Here is a 21,094-nt window from a genome sequence, read left to right as displayed (position 1 = left end):
TTTAGTAATGAAAATATATATTCATCAGAGTGTTTTATCTTAAAAGTATGAACATCTATAAAAATATATTCGCTCAAATAATTTTAAACACATTAGAAATGTTCAGTCATATATTTTTTAATATATTTAAGATATTCATATCTGAAAATATTAGGTAGCATATTTCTAAATGCAATTAAATATTTGATTGTATACTTTTAAATGCATCTGAAATAATCATATCTAAAAATATTTGATGACATATTTTTAAATATATTTAAATATTTATATTTAAAATATTAAATTATATATTTATGAAAATATTTAAAATATTTAATTTTATATTTATAAACATAAATGTATTTAATTAGTAAATATTTTCAATAATAAAATTTTAAATAAAAGCAAAAGTACAAATTTATATTGTTACGGTATAAATTAGTGCAATCATAACTTTTCTAATATATAATATGTTTATATATATATATATATATCTATATATTAATTTTTTTAAATTAATTAAAAATATTACGAGATTAATTTTATTTAGAAACGCGTTATAATATATGGTTTTAAACCCAGGTTTTCACTCACTCGTACCCCTTCTTCGTTATCACAATTCTTGGCGGGAACAGAAGCAGTAGACAAAAGTAGAAAAATCCCGAGAAAGTTGAGCAAGAAAAAAAGAAGGAAAAAAATGGGAAAAGACGAGGAGGAGATGAGGGGAGAAATAGAGGAGAGGCTGATTAACGAGGAGTACAAGATATGGAAGAAAAACACGCCCTTTCTGTACGATTTGGTCATCACGCATGCCCTAGAATGGCCTTCGCTCACTGTCGAATGGCTTCCCGATCGTCAAGAACCTCCAGGGAAGGACTATTCCGTCCAGAAAATGATTCTCGGGACTCATACCTCCGAGAACGAGCCCAATTACCTCATGCTTGCTCAGGTCCAGCTTCCTCTGGAAGATGCCGAGAACGATGCTCGCCATTACGATGACGATCGAGCCGATGCTGGTGGATTTGGGTGTGCCAACGGCAAGGTAATCTTTTTTTATTTATTTATTTTATTTTTTATTTTTATTTTTTGCTATCTGTTCGGTTACCGAGAAAGTTAGAATAAAACATAAAAAGGGTTTTGGGAATTTGCTGATAGATATTAGAAGCTCGAATTTTGAAATGAAATTTTATAAAACAATTATGGCTAAAGATTCTAATTTTCTTTTCTACTTGATTCCGAGCAAAATTGTTTGCACTTGGAAGCTACTGACTGTTTATTCCATTATCCAATTGTGTATATCAATGTGAATGTGCTTTAAATTTCTCCGATTTCTACAGGTACAAATAATACAGCAGATAAATCATGATGGAGAGGTTAATCGGGCTCGTTATATGCCTCAAAACCAATTTATTATTGCAACTAAGACTGTTAGTGCCGAAGTTTATGTTTTTGATTATAGCAAACACCCATCGAAGCCCCCTTTGGATGGTGCGTGTAGTCCGGACTTGAGGCTCAGGGGGCACAGCACTGAAGGGTATGGTTTATCATGGAGTACGTTTAAAGAGGGCCATTTACTTAGTGGTTCAGATGATGCACAGATATGCTTGTGGGATATCAACGCAACACCTAAAAACAAAACCCTAGAGGCTATGCATATTTTTAAGGTACTTTCGATATGTATGTTGGATTCTGTTCGTACCAATATGGTTAAATGTGCTTATTTGTGTTTTACTGAAGTTTGCTTGACGTGCCTGCATTTGCAAAACTAAATCTTAAAGTCTGTATGTGGTTGTGATTGCGGTTTGAAAAAGGCATTGATATTAATGAACAATAAGTAGATGCTAGAGCAAGTGATTGTCAAGGTTAGATATATTTCTACGCGATGAAATTTAAGAACACCATATATAGTGCATGAGATGCTGTGAAAAGCTGATGTCAATTCTTGTAATAAGATAGCTTCTTACGTGTATGAAACTTAAATATCATGCTGATGATGTATGTTTACAGCTACTTGTGATGAGATTCATAGACATTTGATTGAAAGCAATTTTTGAAATAGGTGCATGAGGGTGTCGTAGAAGATGTAGCATGGCATTTGAGGCATGAATACTTATTTGGTTCAGTTGGTGATGATCAATATCTGCATATATGGGATCTCCGGACTCCGACAGTTAGCAAGCCAGTTCAATCTGTCATAGCTCATCAAAGTGAGGTGAGTGCTGTGAATATCCTTCTTCCTTGATTCTCTGCCTTATCACTTCCATGGAATCTGTGTGCGAAACATTCACTTTTGAGAAGTAGAGTTTTATTTATTAGTTATTTCATGCTCGATGTCAACATGGTTGCTTATCAAAACATGCATTTGCACCATTGCGGTCTAGTTTAGTGATGGAATTTATTTGTTTTGAATATTGTAGCATAACTACTATTTTGCCATCTTACCCACCTTTTTTTGGAAACATGCTCTTTGATGGGACTAATGTGTCTTTTATGTTTTCTTTATTTCATTTTGATGTCAATACCTTCCCATCCATTAATGTGGTAGTCCTCTTTGATATATGTTTGGATTCAATGATCTTACTCTACTAAAATAACTGTGGGGAAATTCTATTTCTTATAGTTTTTATCAGTTGTTGAAATAATCTCTTTCTTGTGACATTGTTTTAGGTTAACTGCTTGGCTTTTAATCCCTTTAATGAATGGGTTGTTGCAACTGGATCCACTGACAAAACTGTTAAGCTGTTTGATCTTCGCAAAATCGGTACCACACTCCACACTTTTGATTGTCACAAGTAAGGATCCTCCCTTTGAATGCAATGTACTTATGATACACATTATCTTTAAACTTTGCTATGCACTCTCTATCATTGAACTAAAACTTTTTCATGATTTTATCAGGGAGGAGGTTTTCCAAGTTGGATGGAATCCAAAAAATGAGACCATCTTGGCTTCTTGTTGCCTTGGACGGAGGCTCATGGTGTGGGATCTTAGCAGGTATTTCTTAAACAATAATCCTCCATTCTTTTATTTGTTAGATTGCTATTGTATGTATCTGGGACTCCTGCTTTCCTGCTTATACAATATGACAAATACAATCTTGAACTTTAAGTTTAAACCGATGTAATATCGTTACTAGTTTTGCATGGCAGTTTTGTAAGTTTTGCTTCATTGATTAGTTTTTGAGGTGGGAAGGTTTGACATAGGTCATATTGGAGCTTAGATATTTCTTATAGAGATATATAAATTGTGATATAGTTCCAACATCCATTCTATTACAGGACATCTTCATTAGATGAAAATCTGATGTGGAATCTTTTATCTCAGCCAAACATAAAATAATTATGTATAATTGAGGTTGATTATTTAGCAAGGTTAGGATTGATAAGCAAGAAAAAACTGGGCTGGTGCATATGTCAGGTATGATTTTGGCTATTTGCAAAATAAGCAAACAAATATAGAAAAAATTATATTACGGAACCAAGAAATTACATATAAGATAGGGGGTGAGGACAAAGGGATTGCATATAAGATAGGATGAAGCTCACATCCAAAGATTATCATCACATGGTGCCAAGATATGTAAAGTATAACTCATTCTTAATCCATGTTTACCATAATAATGTTGTCATCCTTTATTTTGAAAACATATATAGTACAACATAAGTAGGGTGCATGTCTTTTGTTACTAGCAACTGGAGAGCAAACACATTTTGCTACCAAGTAAGCTAGTTAGGAGTTATCCAGGAAAGGGAAAAAAAAAAAAAAAAAGGAGGAAAATTAAGGTTAATTTTGGGCCCTTTTGAATTATCTGCAAAGAGTACAAAGACTAAAGAGTACTATTAGTAATTACAAAATAAGAACATAATGCAATTGATATGTGGTTGTAAAATGACGACCACATGTATACCTGATTAAAAACCTAAAAGATTATACTATTTGAATGTAGATATTTAATGTTTTTTAGTTTGCCTGTCTTGTATTTCTTATTGAGTATCATTTTGAAACCTGCATTAAGCATTATTAGCAGCAAAATTCAGTGTCATCTTTTGTTTGGCAGGTGCTCCATTGTGTTGCATAGTTAAAACAGTAAACTTTTATAGTTAAAATCAAAACTGAAAATATCAAAGTCCCTAAAGTTCTGAATTGCAGTAGATGAACATAACTGGGTTTTTCTTCTGGGCGGAATTCTCCTAGCCATTCTGTTTTTGCCAATAATACTTTCAATTTTTCCCCCCCTATTTGGCTTGTTTTGCATGTGCAATAAGCAGTTTTTCATGTGTGGTCCTATAAACTAATGATAAATGTACAGCTCATACTTATTATTTCAAATTTTCCCTTAGATATTTTGGTTTTTGAATGAAATTGATACCATTCCATAGTGTTCTTGAGGTCTAAAATGACTCAACAGACAAGAAGGGCTGCATTTAAAATTAGTTTATATTGCACTATTCCCCACTGAAGGATCATATGATTTTTATAGTTGTACTTTGAACTTTAAATGTGAATGGAAGTTAGGATTTGTGTTCATTTCTTACTGTCTGGTACAATGAGAATTAAGGGTTGGAAAAAAAGAAATTGAGGGTGATTCTAAATTACATATTGGTTGGGCTAGGTAAAATTGGCTTGGTTATGCGTGGCAGTTTGAAATAGATTCATTTTATAGACAACTCTTTAATTAGGAGGTAAGATGCTCTCATGTATTGAGAGAGAAAATGCAGAGAAGATTTTATTTTCGGCTGAAAGTTTAGTTTATCTGAAGCAACTTCAAAAATAGTGCAACCTTTATGTTTGTAGGCCAAGACTAGGAATCTTACATCCTTAATTACTCTCTTTCATCAGCAATGCTTGTTTAGCTGTAGCTTTAAAATATGATAAAACTCGGTGAACTTGAGTCAATTACTATGTTAATACTCTTTTCTGCAGTCAAGAATTTTTAAAGAAGTCATTTTGTATACATATTTCCACATAACCCATATTGAAAGTGTAAAAAAATGTGAAAAATTAAGTTAAATTAGGGTGCTACCTTATCATTGCTTAGAGTAATTATAGCAATGTTGTTCAGGTGATCAAAACTCTTTGAATGTAATATAAATGGGTGGTAGAAACAGACTTGTATATTATGAAACTGAACATTTGCTCTTTATTTGGTATGCAACTATGCACTACCCTCTGGGATTTTGAGTGAAATTTGATTTGGTGATAATATTTGCTGAATTGATGACTTTTTGTGCTTCTTACAGAATTGACGAAGAGCAAACACCAGAGGATGCTGAAGATGGCCCACCAGAGTTGCTGTTTATTCATGGTGGTCACACAAGTAAAATATCTGATTTTTCCTGGAACCCATGTGAAGATTGGGTCATTGCTAGCGTTGCTGAAGATAACATTCTCCAAATCTGGCAGATGGCTGAAAACATCTACCATGATGAAGACGATTTACCCGAAGAATCAACAAAAACTGCTTAATTAGTGTAATTTCTCAAGCTTTTAATGGTCCAGTGCAGTAACATAGGGTTTTTCGTTATTTATTTTCTCTGTAATTTTCTTCTTGTTCTTTTGCCTTCACATTTGCATAAGAATTTGCTTGGACAGACGTTACTTTGTGTTCACCCATGCATGCTAATTTAATGCTGAACAGCATATGAATCAGACTGTTTAGGAGAAGTCATTATGTGAGTTTGAAGTGCCATTAATTTTTGGCTGATATAGTTGTTGCTGATTTCAGAGTCGATATGGATCGAATTTATGCACAGTGAAGTACGTAGTAAGTCTTAGGTCAGGCTGACCAGAGTTGAAATATGCAAAATTCACTTCATGGTCTTTGAATTCATTCATTTGGATTTGGTCTTATCTTCCGATCATCAGAATTGAGCGAATGCAAGGGTTTGGTCTGGCATGCATTGTTTTGGATGAAATTACGTGCAATTTTCCCTTCCATTCTGCTGCACTTCAATAGTCGATATATTTATATATATATAAATATGTATATGACTTTTTGTATTTCAGATTAACCCTAAGTGACACGTTTAGAGGCACAAAAAATAGTTGAAAGATTCATCAACACATGCCAATTTATATACGTAAAATTTTATGCTTGTTGTCCCAGCTTATATTAGGGTGTCTGATGACTGGTTGCATGTAAGATTACATGTAACTGGATGCTAAGTGCCCGATAAAATATTATTGTCCGTATATGTATAATATATGATATATGTGCCAAGCATTCATTGTACACGCAAATTTATTTGAGGAAACAATAGAAAACCAATCAATACAATACATAAATGACTATTTATCCAATTGCAGTAATTCTATATTCTTGCTGAGCTCTTCTAGCTTTTGCATCCTCAATCTTTCGCTCTCTGCTAGCAGCTGGTAAGAAGTTTTCAGCGACAATGTGAAGGAGAAAACAAAATCTATATCAGAACCATCAATTACTAGTAATTATTTTCGTATCACTAAAGCATCTCGAAAAAGGTATTTTATTTATTATTTTGGCAAAAACAATTCAAAAATTGAAAGTTCATAATAGAGATGTTTTGTAATATTTACCTCTACTAAAGTGGTGACAAGCTGAGTCTTCTCTAAGTTCTTTTCATCGAAAGTTTGAAGTGCCTCTTTATACTCCTTTTCCTATCGCAGTTAAGAATTACAACCCCAAAAAAAAAAAAAAAAAAAAAAAGAGTTATATTCATTGAAATTCAAAAGTTTCATGTTTTTCTTATGCGAATGAGGCAAAAAAATAAAAAACTTAGAGAAAAATATATGGATGCACACCTTCTTCTGGCAGGTATGTCCAATTGACTTAAGCTCTCGATTAGCTATATCGATTTTCTTTCGAAAATTAGCTACATCCTTCCTCATGGGATCTGCCATTACTTCGAGTTCCTGCAAAGATTGTGTATAAATAATGCAGAAAAGTATATATACATGCATGATTTGTGGAATTATATATATATATATATATGTACATGCATGATTTGTGGAATTGGAATACAGACTTACTTCCCAAATGTGTGCCAAACGCCTAGTTTCTTCTTCGGCACGACCCAATTGAAGCTGAACCTTGTTCCTAACCTCCATTATCTTTCTCTCAATTTCTTCTTCCCTAGCTTGGAAACTTGATAAGGTCTCCTCATGTTCCTCAATATTCTCCTCTGTTGATAGCCTCCCACTGCTTCCGATACTACCAAGGCTTAGCATCTTCTGCATAATTAATTTCTTAGTTCCACAACACCAACCACCCTCTCTATTCTTTTGTAATGATCGGTCCTTTGTGTTTCCTTTGCTTTAAAACTTCCCTCCCCCACCCCCTCTCTTTGGTGCTTAAATATCTTAAATTTTGAATTTCAAGGATAATTATGCCAAAAATATATATTATAATGTAAAAACATTTTAATCTCTCCAAATTGTTTAAGTAGCTAAAGGATTTGCATGTAAAATTGTTTCCGTTTTTGTACTTTTCACACCAAAAAGTAGTTTAAAATGTCAATTTTTGCAAAGGAAAGCAAAGCTATTTTTTCCAGTGTGGATCGCATTTGCTTTAAGCAAGAGGAAGCGTGTGAAGCGACAGAAAGTATAATTGGCCAAAAATTATGTTTGTGGGTTTATGCTTGTTGGTCACTTCTCATGCTGTGTCATTTATCTTGGGAGTCACACTCTATTTGGGCTTCATCTAAAAAAAGGCACAAAATATTATTTTGTATTTAGCGGTCAATTTAATACATATGTATAAGCATAAAATAATTATCACATTATAATATTCTAAAATTTCATTTGGAAGTGTTAATTTTGGTGAGAATTTTGAAATTTTTTAAGAAAAAGAAATTTTCCTAAGTTTGGATGATTTTAAGAAGGAAGAAATTATGAGCATTAGAGGAAATTAATTCCATAATATTAGAAAATAAGGTGAAAAGTGAATTCTTTAAAAAAATATATATTATTTTAAAATTTTCTGAAAATTTAGTTTTATATTTTTTTTATTAAAATACAAATTAATCTTCAATTTTTGAAACATAAATTAATTTCTTATACTTTTTTTAGTGAATAAATTAATTAATTACTTGTAAGTTCTAAATAACCTTGTATTCACAAAACACTTTAACAAATAATTTATAAAAAATTGATTTCAAGGAAACTAAATCTTCAAAAAATTAATTTTTAAAAATTAGTTTCCCTCAAAATTTTAATACTTCTCAAATGGAGCCTTAAGTCTAACTATAATGCAAATAAATCGTGATGGAATGTAACGACCATTTTACCTTCACTGATTAGAACTATATGTATAAATATATGTATAGTTAGGAAGAAATTTCATAGCATCATCATTTGATTACTCCCAATCATGGTTTGTAAACTCAAAATTTCATGAAATTTTAGGAAAGATATTTACTTTTTCTTTGTTAATAGATGAAAATGTGTGCATAGATACATAGAAAAGTTTGTGCAATATAAGCCTTTGGTTGTCTAGGCCTAAGAATGTATATATTTGAAAAGTTGAAGGCTTAAATTATACATTTATGAAGTTAAAGATCTAAGTTGTACAAACTTGAAAGTTGAGATATTAAAGTGCAGTTAACTCATTTTAATTTTTATAAATGAACATATACTTATTTACTAGTTTAGGTTTTTTTTTTTTAATCATAATTTACTATCTTAGTTTATTGTGTTCTAAAGTTGAACATAGTTTATGCAAGTTAAAAAAAAAAAAAGAAAAAAAAATTTGTTTAGTACTTCTTCTTGTTCATCCATAACAAATTAACAATTACATTATATTGAAAAACAATAACAACAATATCAACATAGGCTTTCTTGCATTGAAAAACAACTTTTAAAACCTAGCATAAATGTAAGATAAATTGTCCCATCCAGCACTTGATCATAGGGCTGTGAATAAGCTCGAACAGCTTCTAATCGACTGAATCTCAATTTGATTTTAGCTCATTCGAATTCGATTGTAAAGAAAAAGAGCCGAGCTTAAACAAGAAATAAAGCTCAAGAGCCAATCTTGAGTAATAAATTGAGTTAGTGAGTAGTTCATGAGTAACTCAAATTTATCAATCATATATTTATATAAAAGTTATATTATGAATTTAAACACATTAAGTATTTATAATGCATAAATAATATTTTTTATATTTAAATTTAAATTTATAATATTTTTAAAATTAAAATATTTTTATAATAAAATTAATAAAATAATTGAAATTTATTAACTAATAATGTTAAAATTTTTATTCTAAGAAAATAAATATTTAAGTTTTTAAACGTTTATAATGTAATGGATCAAATCGGACTTAAATAAGTAATTTTAAAATTTTGTGAGCTTGAGCCAATCTTTAGCTCTCTTAAAATCATGCAAACTGAGCTTAAAAATGTCAATATTTGGCTCGACTCAACTCATTTACACCTTTACTTGATCAACTCTTTTTTTATTGGTATATGTACGATTGGATTGGATATTTGTGATAAAATTCGATTGCACTAGAACAAGATTATTTTAGTACAATACAGTGTTTAGTCCACCACTGAATTAAAAAAATTTGAATAAGTAATGTATTGTTAAATTAATAAAAAAATATAATTAAATTTTATTAGTTTTATAATAAAGAAAATTTTGCTATTTTATAATCAAGAAAATTTTGCTCGACATCATCTGAATATTGCCAAAAGGAATTTATCAACACAAGACTATTATCATAAATGGATTTATGAATTTTTGGTAGACACATTAAATTAGGGGATTGTGAATACATTAAAGTATAAAATAATTTTCGTTAAATGAGAACTCGATATAAAAGTATGAAGTGATATTGTACGTTGTATGTTCCCTTTAGACAAATAGATCATATGTAATGAGTCTTAATTAAAGCATTTGGGTACATTTGGTAAAATATTTATCATGACAAAGGTCATAAGATTCAAAAGTTTGTGATTTAACGCATACTCTAAGCATTCAAGCAACTTTGTTCCACGTATGTATCGTAGAAAAGGATGAAAATCTGAGTGAAAAAATGGGGAGGAAGAGGTAGAATGATTGGCCTTGTACGGTGCTGCTCAGCAGCAATTGTAAACATTTATACCTATCATCATGGTAATCATCTTCATCTTGATTACAACTATAACTTTTCTCATTCCACTTCCATACATAGCAATTTTCTTTTAGGTTTGTTCAATGTATACTTCTATATATAGAGATTGCAATATTCATGATGGTACGAGAGTTTTAATATCAACAGTTAGAATTTAAAATTAAAAAAGATCAAATATGAATTTAAATATATTAAAATTCTGTTTGAGTAAAATGTACCATATTAAAATCGAATGGTCGATAAATTTAATATTAAATCTTAACTTTTAATATGATTTAAAATTAAAAAAAATAATTTAATATTAAAACTTTAATTTGAGTCTAACCGTATATATACCTATATATGCATATGTAATAGATCCATATTCGTGGCCTTTTTTTTTTTAAAAATATTTTTTGGATTAAAAAAAATTACATTCTTATCTAATAATGTACTATTTGATCGTTGATAAGAATTTAGGGTAAATTAATAGCTACTTAATAATATATAATTTATTAGTGGTTTTCGCAATTATATTTATATTATTGTCATTTAACCAAAATAAAAAAAAAAGTATATATATGTTATTGTGTTTGGCAGGTATAGCTGGGTCTTTTTTCCAAGAGTTACATATATATATATATATATATATATATCCGAGTTGTTAGTTAATTAATTATAAATATTTTATTTATGTAAGTAACTATTCACTTTGGGTGAATTGCTTCTCTGTGTGGATAGAAAAATTATGCAGCAACAATTATATAAATATTATGTGTACATATTAAAGAAAGATATATATATATATATATATATACACATTAAACTTATCATTGCTACATATAATATAAAAAAATTTGGTGGAGGGGCAACTGGAACTATAAACATTGCTTGGTCAATGCAGATTAATTCAATATTCAAGGTTGTAAGGGTACGTTAATATCTATCTTTCAAACCATTTTTATTTTCTGAAAAAAAAGACCCAAAATACTACGAAATCGTATGGTGCTTGTACGATACCAAAATACTCAGTAATCCTAACCCAAAAGCCAAGCCGGTATTGTGACTGTGGTTTGCGAATTGCTAATCTCACACTATCTTTTTACAAATGAGGATGTTAGGTTCAATCAGTATTTCAAAATATTCATTTGTGGCTATGCTCAAGCTCGCTTTGAGATAAGACACATAAAAAATGCTTTTAAAGTTAGAATTTGAAGAATTACTCTTGCATGTTTCAAGAGATAGAATTTTTTTGTTTTTGTTGTTTTTCTTTTTTTTGGATTTTTGAACAATATTGTTGAATGTTGATCACTCTAAAATTATTGTTAATCACTCCAACTAGTAATAACAGTATGAAGCAAACTTCACCTTGTACCACCAAGGGGTGTTAATGGGTTGAAATTTCCAAACATTTTACGGCATATAATTTCAGAGAACATCCGGTATATATAATTAATATTGTTAAGTTTTTAAGGTATTGAATCCATTAGTCTATACAAATATAGATAATAGATCCATCCAATCTTAATTGTGGTCCGTTTGCATTGATTGTTTAAAGCCGTTTAGGCTACTTATTATTGAAATACATTTTGGCCATATTTTACATTTGCCTTGATAAATAAACATACGCATGTTCTGATAAACTTTAGTATATCAACTTTTTCACCAAGTAATGTGGTGGAGCTGACTTGTTATTATTTTATTAGTTGAAAATTTAATATAAACTAAATATAAATAAATAAAAAATTTAATACAATCCAATCAAATAATAACTTTGTCATTTTACACATGATTTGTTAAACAAAATAATATAGAAATTTTTCATACATATTATGCATGAGTTTCAATTAAAATGATAAAGTCCCCTTTGGATAGCAAAACTACTATTTTTTTTGGACAATAATTTTGAATTTAAATTTCTATATAAAAAATAAAATAAACTAATAATAAAAGAGGTCTTAGCGTAGTTATAAAATAAAAGGAGGGAAAGGAAAGTATAAAAGCACATAATCTATCTAAATTCATCAAAAATAATTCTTCTTAAACTTGGAAAATGAGGCATTGCAAATTTTACTAACTTTTGAGTTTTAGTTGTATAAGCCTCGTTCAGCAAAATAATGTACAAATAAGTTAACAAAATTCCATGAAGAACAAAGAGTACTTTTCCGGCAATACTAGCCACCAGTAATCATTTAGGATGAGAATGAAAAGGCCAATTGATGTCAAGGTCTAGAGAGGAAAATAACCAGTTGAATTCCTAACTATTATCAATAATAAGTTGGAAGCGCATTTATGGCAATGTTGTTATTCACAATAAAGGAAAGAAGAAAATTCCAGTATTTAGCATAAGATTCTTTCCAAGTCCATTATTCAGCATAAGAAGCGAAAACAGAAACAACTTGAGAGTTGACACTCTTTCTGCAAACATAAAATTAAATTTGGGAAAAACAACAAAAATGATCATGAACAAAATTCTAACATGTAAAATTAAAAGATATAATATTGGTAGGCTTAGCAGGTCCAGGGTTTACAAAACATATCCAAAAGAACTATCATCTACAAGATGTCAACCTTTTTTTTTTTTTTTTATTGAAACAAAATAAAATAATAATAACAAATAAAGCAGCAATTATAAATTTAGTACTCATATTTAATTCGTAATGAAAAAAAATAAATAGTAATAATCATCCCAAAACCATACACTATTGGACAGCAGAATTTGAAAAAAAATAAAAATAAAAATGAAAATAAAAAACACACACATGTCTCAGTCCTTCATAGAAAGTATAAACTGAACATTAAAGATTCTGAAATAAGAAAGTTGACCCAAAAAATATAATAAAAATAGTAAAATAAATGGACTGAATATAAAAGCCAACGAATGACTAATCATAATAACCAAAGTGCATAAGTATCGATGTGTAAAGACATTTACTGGAAAGTAACTACTATAAACGAGTAATAACCTAATTTACCAAAATAAACAAAGAAAGAAAGAAAGAAAGATATTAGTAAATAAGCTAATTAAAACCATCTGTGGCTGTTGTACTTGCTCTTCTTCTGCTCAAAAGGAGTCTGCTGGCGGTAAAACGGAGACTGTGTTTCAAATGGAGGAGTGGGCGGTGGTGAGTCTGCTGCGTATGAGTCCGGTGATGAGGGAGTTGTGGATGTGGTGGAGGACGGCGGCGACGGCGGAAATACGTCGATCTGGAACCTCTCTACTACCGTCCTAGAGTTCACAAACAGTTGGCCGCCACAATTGGAGCAGCTGCTGCGTGGTTGTTCGCTGCATGCCATGGTCTCGCAACAGCTTAGGTGATACCAACACCAACACCCGCCAGAGCAACCCGGGCGGCTGACGATGTCGCCGCCAGAAAGAGTCCCCGCATTCGGGACACTCTTCGCTCACAGCATCGACCGACTCCTTGTAGCTCAGCTTAGTCGGAGATGGAGGTCCACGATAAGCAAGAGGCACACATTCACTACTCCATTAATATTGAGACATTGTGAAAGACCTATTGAATTCAATTTGAGTTTTGAGCAACAACAAAAATTAAGAAGCATTTAATTATCAACTTCAAAATTATTTGATCAAAATTAATTAATTAAGGCTGTCTTTCCTACCAAGTAAGTAATACATACATTCATGAATGGTACTCTCTATATATATATATATATATTTAATGCACAAGCTAGGTGGTGTGTTTAATATAATAATAGGTGAAAAAACAAAAAAGAAAAATTCTTACAAACCACCAACAACCAACCATGTTTGATGTTTGGTTTGGACAGAACATGAAACAGAGTAAATAAATATATAAAACATGCATACCTGCTGGGATAGAAGAAGAAGAAGAAAGAGAGCTACTCCACTGGTTGAGCAGAAAATTCTGCAAAGACGTTAAAAACACCAACAACTGAGTTAGAAGAAGAATGAATATAATTAGAGCAAAAAAGCTCCATGTTTGAAGCCTAACTAAAGAAGAAGACACAGACACTGCTTGCTTACCCAAGTAAGTAAGTTTGATGATAACGAAGATCGTGTGTGTGTTTGTTGAAGTGTGGCTTGGGATGTCTATATATAATATAACAGAGTGAGTGTGGTCGTGTATTACGCACTCAAAAAAACATTAGAGAATTAGGAAATTTTCCCCATGATTTGGAATCTCCGCTTATTTGCCAAAAATTTCATTGCCAAAATTAGCCAGCAGCCCCAAATTGAAATATGGAAGGCTTTGGAGATTGTTTTTTTTTTTTTTTGGGCAAGTAAAGAAAGCACGTAGTTTCCATAAAAATAAATAAATAAATAGAAACATAGATGGCGTTTATTGGAATCTTGGAGATTATGTGCATGGATTGAATTTGGAAAATATTAAATGCAAGGATTGCCGCAAATTTTTACTTTCTTGATGAATAAGTCTGTCTATATAAAAAATTGGATCACATAGGAATCAATGGGATGATTGTGCATAGGACTACTTAATGGCCTACTCTCATGCCAAACGTTATAAATTTTCTCTTTTTTCTATGTCTTTAAGTAATAAGAGGATCAAGTGAAGTGCCCTGTTTTTCAGTATTCTTCTCCTCCCCTGTTTTTTATTATTTTGAAATAATTTATTATTATTGTTCACAAAATTAACCAAACTGAAGCAAAACAAACATATCAAGTGCGTATCAATGTTTTCTTACATAGGTACAATGGCGATCGATGAGATAATGCCACACACCATTTTCTTTCTGGATGGATTGGAAGATGCTTGTGGTTCTATGTTGAAAGCTCTGAATTTCACTGCTTGATCATGTTATGATGATTGACGAGCATGGACACAAGGCTTACTTTTAAGTAACAATACTTTCATGCTTACTTCAAAACAGAGGAGACCAAGGCTTCGAATTTGCTTCTTTTTCATGCAGATTACTTCCAAAAATTTTTACGATGATAGTCATAGCAATTTTGTTGTTCACGAAAAAGCAAAGTCCATTATGATCAGCATAATATTATTAAAAATAAAAATAAAAAATCCGCTTGCAAATTAAGCCACAAACAAATTTAGATCCAACAAAAAAAGTCAAAAAGTATCTGCAAATTAATTATAGGATAAAAATATTTAGATAGCATACTTGTTTCCCATATAGCTTTAATATTTTCTTCTTATAGAAAAATTAAGTTATTGGACATTTGCATTTTATTTTTTGTCTCCTTCAGAAACGAAACCTATGAATAAGAAATAGTCTTCAAGGGGCTTTAGTTCTTCAATGGGTTTATGGATGACAATTTTGACAGATCCCAAATTTAATTAAGATACCCTCCATTCCTGCAGGCATCTATAAGAGTATTCGGGACCAGACACTGGCACTTTGGTTTTGGCTGCAACACCGGAGGCACTTTCTGCATATCATCAACAGCAAGACAAATCAATACATTTCTGAACACTCCAAACCCTTGTCAAGCACTGCATACTACCCTCACCTGTTAAGTTATTTGGGAACTGGCTGGAAAAAAACTACATCTTCCTCTAATTATTAACTAAGAAGTCTTTGTTAAAAATAATGCTAGAGAGACTAAATTGATCTGATATAATTCTGACCGTATATATATATATACATTTATATATATGTATATTTATAAAAATCTCTGCTCTATGAATTATATATAATTAATATGAAAGATCTAGAGAGATAGAAGTTAGTTATAATACATTTATTCATTTATATATATCTATATATATATATATGTAGATAGTCTGTCTATGGTGCTGACGGTCCTCATGCGGACCACAGTATTGGTGACAGTTTTTCATAGTATTGGTGACGATTTTCTAAAAAACCATCGTTAATACTATGAAAAACCGTCACTAATACTGTGATCGTCATGCGGACCGTCCTTACCATAGAATTTCCATATATGTAGATATGTGCGTGTCAATTAGGTCACCATGGAATTATAGAAAACAGGTTCAAACAATGTTTATTGGACATATTTTCCAATGCTCACCCTCATGTACCATGTTAATTCAATGTATTTCAAAAAGTCTATAAGAAACGACTTTAACAATATATATCAAACATATTTTCCAATAATAATATATATGAGATGGAACCATACTGACATGTCAATTAGAAAGATTAACATCTCAATTATTAATTTAATTCCAAAACCTAGTTACGAATAACAATCCTTAACACTTGTATGGGAATTATGTTCCCAAATAGATCAAAATCCCTATGTGTATATACATGTATGAAATTCATTATACTGTTTAATCCTTTTCCATACATTCCTTAATTAATAAACATATAAAAACATTCATCATAAGAAGCAAAATTTTTCTCTGTCTTGCAACAATTGTAGGTTGATATTAGGCAATTAAGTCTCTTCGGTTCAACAATTTTGGGCAGATGATCAGGATAAAAATCTACAGGGACAAATAAAGAAGGAGAGGAAGGAGGATTATAACCACTGTTTGGCTGCACAAGATTAGCCATTATCACCATTTTCATCATCGTTGTCGTCGCAACTTCCTTCATATTTCTATAATATATATCACTTCCCCATTTCTTCTTGTTTATGATATATAAAGAATAATGAATGTTATATTTATATATTATTTATAGAACACATACCTATGCAATATATATATATATATATATACACGGCCGGCCTTAAAGTTAGGGATGGGTTCGGTGTGATTCGGTTCGGTTTTATGGATTTTTTTAAACCGAATCGATCAACTCCATTTGGGTTGCGTACGAAACCAAACCAAACCAACCACCACGTTCAACCCGACTGAACCAAATGGATGGTCATTGGTCGGTTTGGGTTGGATTAATGGTTTGGGTCTGGTTTGAACCTCATATTGGGCTTCAGCTCAAATTTTTTTATTTATGCTATTTTGAGATAGAAATTGTATACATTGGACTCAAAATTGTATAAAAATTTTTTAGATCTTGTTAATTATCAATCTTCAATCATATTCATATATTATATTTTGAATTAATTATCTTTTTCAATCTATTATCTAAATTAAATAATATCTAAATTAAATAATTTTAACATACATTCACCTAACAAAAATACCAAATAAACTAACTATTAACTACAATACAACATAAAGCCATACAACTACAAGACAAGTAAAATAATACAATATAAAACCATACAACTACAACTTAATTATACAAATACATCATACCCAACAAGTAAATTCTACAACAAATCTACAATCATTATTAATTATAAAATAGAATACAATCCATATTTGAAATCTTAAATTTCAAAATGAACTTATAATTAAATAAACTAACAATCCATAAAAATAAAAATTATTTTAAAAAGTCTTTTTCCATACTTTTCAATTCTATTCTCATAATAAATAAAATAATAGTTTTATTTTATAATTATATACTATATTTATATATAAAAGAAAAACAAAATCTTAATTTAATTAATGATCGGTTTGGTGCGAGTTGGATTGAGTAAAATTTCATCCAACCCGCAATCTGAACTAACCATTTCAGTTTTTTATATTTTTAACTGAACCAAACCGATTAATAAGTTAAAACCAATCCAAATCAAACTAAATATGTCGGTTTGATCGGTTTGGTTGATTCGGTTTGGTTTTTACCCATCCCTACTTAAAGTTATAAAGCTGGTGAGGCAGCGTAGGCCAACATAATTATAGGACCACCATATATAGTCTTTTTTTTTTTTGGTTGAAAATAACCACCATATATGATCTATAATTAGTTATTTAAAAAAAATTGTATATGTTAATTGGTTAATATGTTAAATTGCCCATGTTTATCCTTAATATATAGTTAAAAGAAAGAAATTAATTAAATTATATAGGCAGTTTGCTATGACTATTTAAAAATTTTGAGGATTTGATTTATTATTTAAATAACAAAAGGGCTTGCTTGAATATCATTCATTAGTAATTTTAGTATTCGTGGCTCTCAAAAGGTTATTTCGGGGAAAAAAAAAGGATTAATTATATATATGTAAAAGTTATGTTTTCTCTTTTTCTAAGAGTCATTATATAATTACAAAAATTAGGTTGTATTAAAGTTTTCTTGGCTGTTGGTGTTCGTTGTAGCTTATCTACGTTAACTATGCTAGTTAGACCAACAAATGTGGATTTATGCTACACAGTAACGAAAATAAAATAAAAAAATTTTAAGCACATGTGTGCATATGTTAAAGTTAATGCTCTTGCTAAACAGAAAAATCATCCTAGAAGACACTTTGATAGTCACTGCAAAGACAGCTCTGTGGAAAAATCAAATGTTTACTCGAGTATAAAGACCGAGTTTGAATCCCCCCATTCAATATTATTTATAAAATTAAAAAAACAAAAAAGATATGACGCTTTAGTATACTTTTGCACTCTTGTTTTAAGAAAACACTCGCAACTATAAAACTAGAATTATTTATTTATTTATTTTCAAATTATAAGATAAATGAAGATTCAAACTCATAATTATTATTCAAATAAACAATAACTTTATTACTGAAAGATTTCTAAAAAAGAAATAACTACTATAAGATGGCCTAGAACTTAATTAGACTAGAGTATTGCAATTGTACGTCTTTACTACAAAGTATTTTTTTTGCTTATATCGTTTGACAAATAAAGTACCTTTTACTTACTTAATTGGCCACTTTGACGACTCTGTTAGTATTGCAATATTTTTTTTGTTGGATTCATAATCAAAATAATTTTGGTCGAATGATTTTTGTAATATATCTAGTGTTGAAGTGTTGATAAATACATTGTTGACGTCTAGCTGACATAAGAGCATGTTTAACAACCAGCTGAACTTTTACGATGAGTCATGGATTTTAATTAGGACTTGTTGTAGATGCAACTTGTACATACATATAGCCTAGACTAGTTTTAACTCCAGCCTAATCGAATTGTTCTATTTTAAATTTAGTTAAATTTGATTGGACAAGATTTTAAATAGTTCAATCAAATCCAGTCCCACATTTTTAAACATGTGCCTCCTAATGGACTGAGCGAGGTTCAAAAGTGTTGCAGTCATACAATAAGTTTTAGCTCTTTTGCGAGCATGAAATTTGTGTTGCCTACAAAACTATTGTGGAATCATGGTAGATTCAATACGACGTCGTAGGTCCCTCACTAGTGCTATATTGACATGTCACGGTGATATAGCATGAACCTCCACTGGGTATGCTCCACAGCTTCATCCACACACGTAAACAGAAGGTATAAAAGTATATGGACCATAATGGATCTTCCTTGATTTTTTTTTTTTTTTTAAAGTAATTACGTTTTAATAGTAATCCTCTAGCCTTCTATATATTTAATTAAAAAATTTAACGTACGTATACTCCATTGTTTTTTTTCTTTCAACTTATTCCATTCTTTACCTAATCTAAATTATTGGGGTCGTAGTGGGTCTAATAGGGGATTAAAATATATATAAACACATTTCGTATACAACGACATTGATTTTAGCACAAGGAATTGAATAAAAGTATACCTAATTATTTAGCAGCTGCACCAACATGGTAGAAAGAACTAGCAGATAGTTAGACCACCCCAAGAAAACTCACACTTATATTTCACTTGCCTTATTGGACTTAACATTTGATATTGTTAACCCAATACTTGATCTCCTTTCCCTAACCATATCTACATATATTAATAATATATTTATATAAATATATGCACACTCTCTGCCTGCTCATTTCACTACAATCTTCATATTCAATATCTTTCACTTTCTTATAATTCTTTCTCATATATACACAGAAAATTGAGCATATAATAAGAAAGAAAATGGCTATGGAAATTGGAGGAAAAGCAGTAGAGAAGCCAATTAAGGATTGGAGGCTTTTGTTTCTGAGGATGGTTTCGTTTCTGGGCACAGCATCTGCAACTCTTGTAATGGCTTTCAGCAAAGAAACCAAAACCTTGGTGGTTGCGACCATTGGCAATACCCCTATTAGTGCTACTATCACGGCCAAGTTTCAACACAACCCAGCTTTTGTGTGAGCCTCCTCAAATTACTCCTCTGTCTTCACTAGCTAATCAATCACACACACACACATATAAATATATATATATATATTTTTTTTTCTTTCTGAAATTAAAGATGTACTCGTATTGAGCCTTTCTAATGAGTGATGAAATTTTGTGTATAGCTTCTTTGTGATAGCCAATGCAATGGCCAGTCTACATAATTTGTTGATGATAATGGCAGAGGTTTTAAGAGACAAGTTTAATGACAAGGGAGTTTACCTCGTGATGGTCGCCATTTTAGACATGGTATGTACATATAATTTGTTACTTTACTAATTTTTATATATATTACTGTATAGTAGTACGCATGTACATACATTTTTGAAGATCATGCATATTGCATTCCTTCTGTATATTTTAGTTTTACATATTATTATTTGTCACTAATGTTGATGATAAATAATATTATGATAGTTTATATAGTTTCGGAATTAAACTACAAATAACATTATTTATGACTTTTCATTTGGGAAACAATATGTACGCAGATGACAGTGGGTCTAGCATCAGCTGGGGATGGTGGTGCAACTTTCATGGCAATGCTAGGGAAGAAGGGTAATTCACATGCAAGATGGAACAAAATATGTGACAAATTTGATCGATTTTGTGACCGAGGTGGAGGTGCGCTAATCGCTTCCTATGTTGGCCTTGCTTTTTTGCTGCTCATCACTGTGCTATCCATTATCAAACTGCTAAAACATCCAAAAACCACCAATACCACATTTCCTTAATTAGTAATGTAATAGCAGATGTGCAAATGAATATGCATGTGGTTTGATCATTAACGTAGAAGAAGACATACATAAGCTGTAATTGGTGTCTGGAACTTTCTTTTCCAATTAATTTCCATGTTCTGAATGTTATTCAGTGTAAAATAGTTGTTAGTCACTCATATATCACCATCAAGCAAACTTCACCTTGAGCCACCTTTTGTGGCATATTTCGAAAGATGTTCAGCATAATGATTAATATTGTTAGTTTTTCAGGTATATTCAA

General features: G+C 30.7%; 3 protein-coding genes across 5 annotated transcripts; 2 read left to right on the top strand and 1 right to left on the bottom strand.

Annotated features, from left to right (window-relative positions):
• Positions 1 to 579: 579 nt before the first annotated feature.
• On the top strand, positions 580 to 6,463 carry LOC107418909 (WD-40 repeat-containing protein MSI1). Of its 3 annotated transcripts, none has more exons than XM_048474954.2 (7): positions 580 to 1,021; positions 1,317 to 1,643; positions 2,039 to 2,191; positions 2,647 to 2,771; positions 2,878 to 2,973; positions 5,220 to 5,450; positions 6,286 to 6,463. In XM_048474954.2, exons 1-6 carry the CDS (start codon positions 677 to 679, stop codon positions 5,443 to 5,445), a joined length of 1,272 nt encoding a protein of 423 aa, XP_048330911.2. In that variant the 5' UTR covers positions 580 to 676; the 3' UTR covers positions 5,446 to 5,450; positions 6,286 to 6,463. The 3 variants fall into 3 exon arrangements, with proteins under 3 accessions (XP_048330911.2, XP_015883100.2, XP_015883092.2); XM_016027614.4 differs by lacking the exon at positions 6,286 to 6,463 and adding an exon at positions 5,705 to 6,089; XM_016027606.4 differs by lacking the exon at positions 6,286 to 6,463 and having other exon boundaries at positions 5,220 to 5,683.
• LOC107433850 (uncharacterized) lies at positions 6,146 to 7,305 on the bottom strand. The gene is made up of 4 exons (XM_016045217.4): positions 6,985 to 7,305; positions 6,757 to 6,867; positions 6,532 to 6,612; positions 6,146 to 6,351 (listed from the first exon to the last, which is right to left on the bottom strand). Exons 1-4 carry the CDS (start codon positions 7,189 to 7,191, stop codon positions 6,268 to 6,270), a joined length of 483 nt encoding a protein of 160 aa, XP_015900703.1. The 5' UTR covers positions 7,192 to 7,305; the 3' UTR covers positions 6,146 to 6,267.
• Positions 7,306 to 19,749: 12,444 nt separating this feature from the next.
• Positions 19,750 to 20,961, top strand: LOC107433846 (CASP-like protein 1B1). The gene is made up of 3 exons (XM_016045212.4): positions 19,750 to 20,067; positions 20,221 to 20,344; positions 20,587 to 20,961. Exons 1-3 carry the CDS (start codon positions 19,856 to 19,858, stop codon positions 20,827 to 20,829), a joined length of 579 nt encoding a protein of 192 aa, XP_015900698.3. The 5' UTR covers positions 19,750 to 19,855; the 3' UTR covers positions 20,830 to 20,961.
• Positions 20,962 to 21,094: the final 133 nt, after the last annotated feature.

The sequence above is a fragment of the Ziziphus jujuba genome, chromosome 1, assembly GCF_031755915.1.
Source record: "Ziziphus jujuba cultivar Dongzao chromosome 1, ASM3175591v1".
Classification (NCBI taxonomy): Eukaryota; Viridiplantae; Streptophyta; class Magnoliopsida; order Rosales; family Rhamnaceae; genus Ziziphus; species Ziziphus jujuba.
This window is presented reverse-complemented; position numbering and strand designations above follow the sequence as displayed.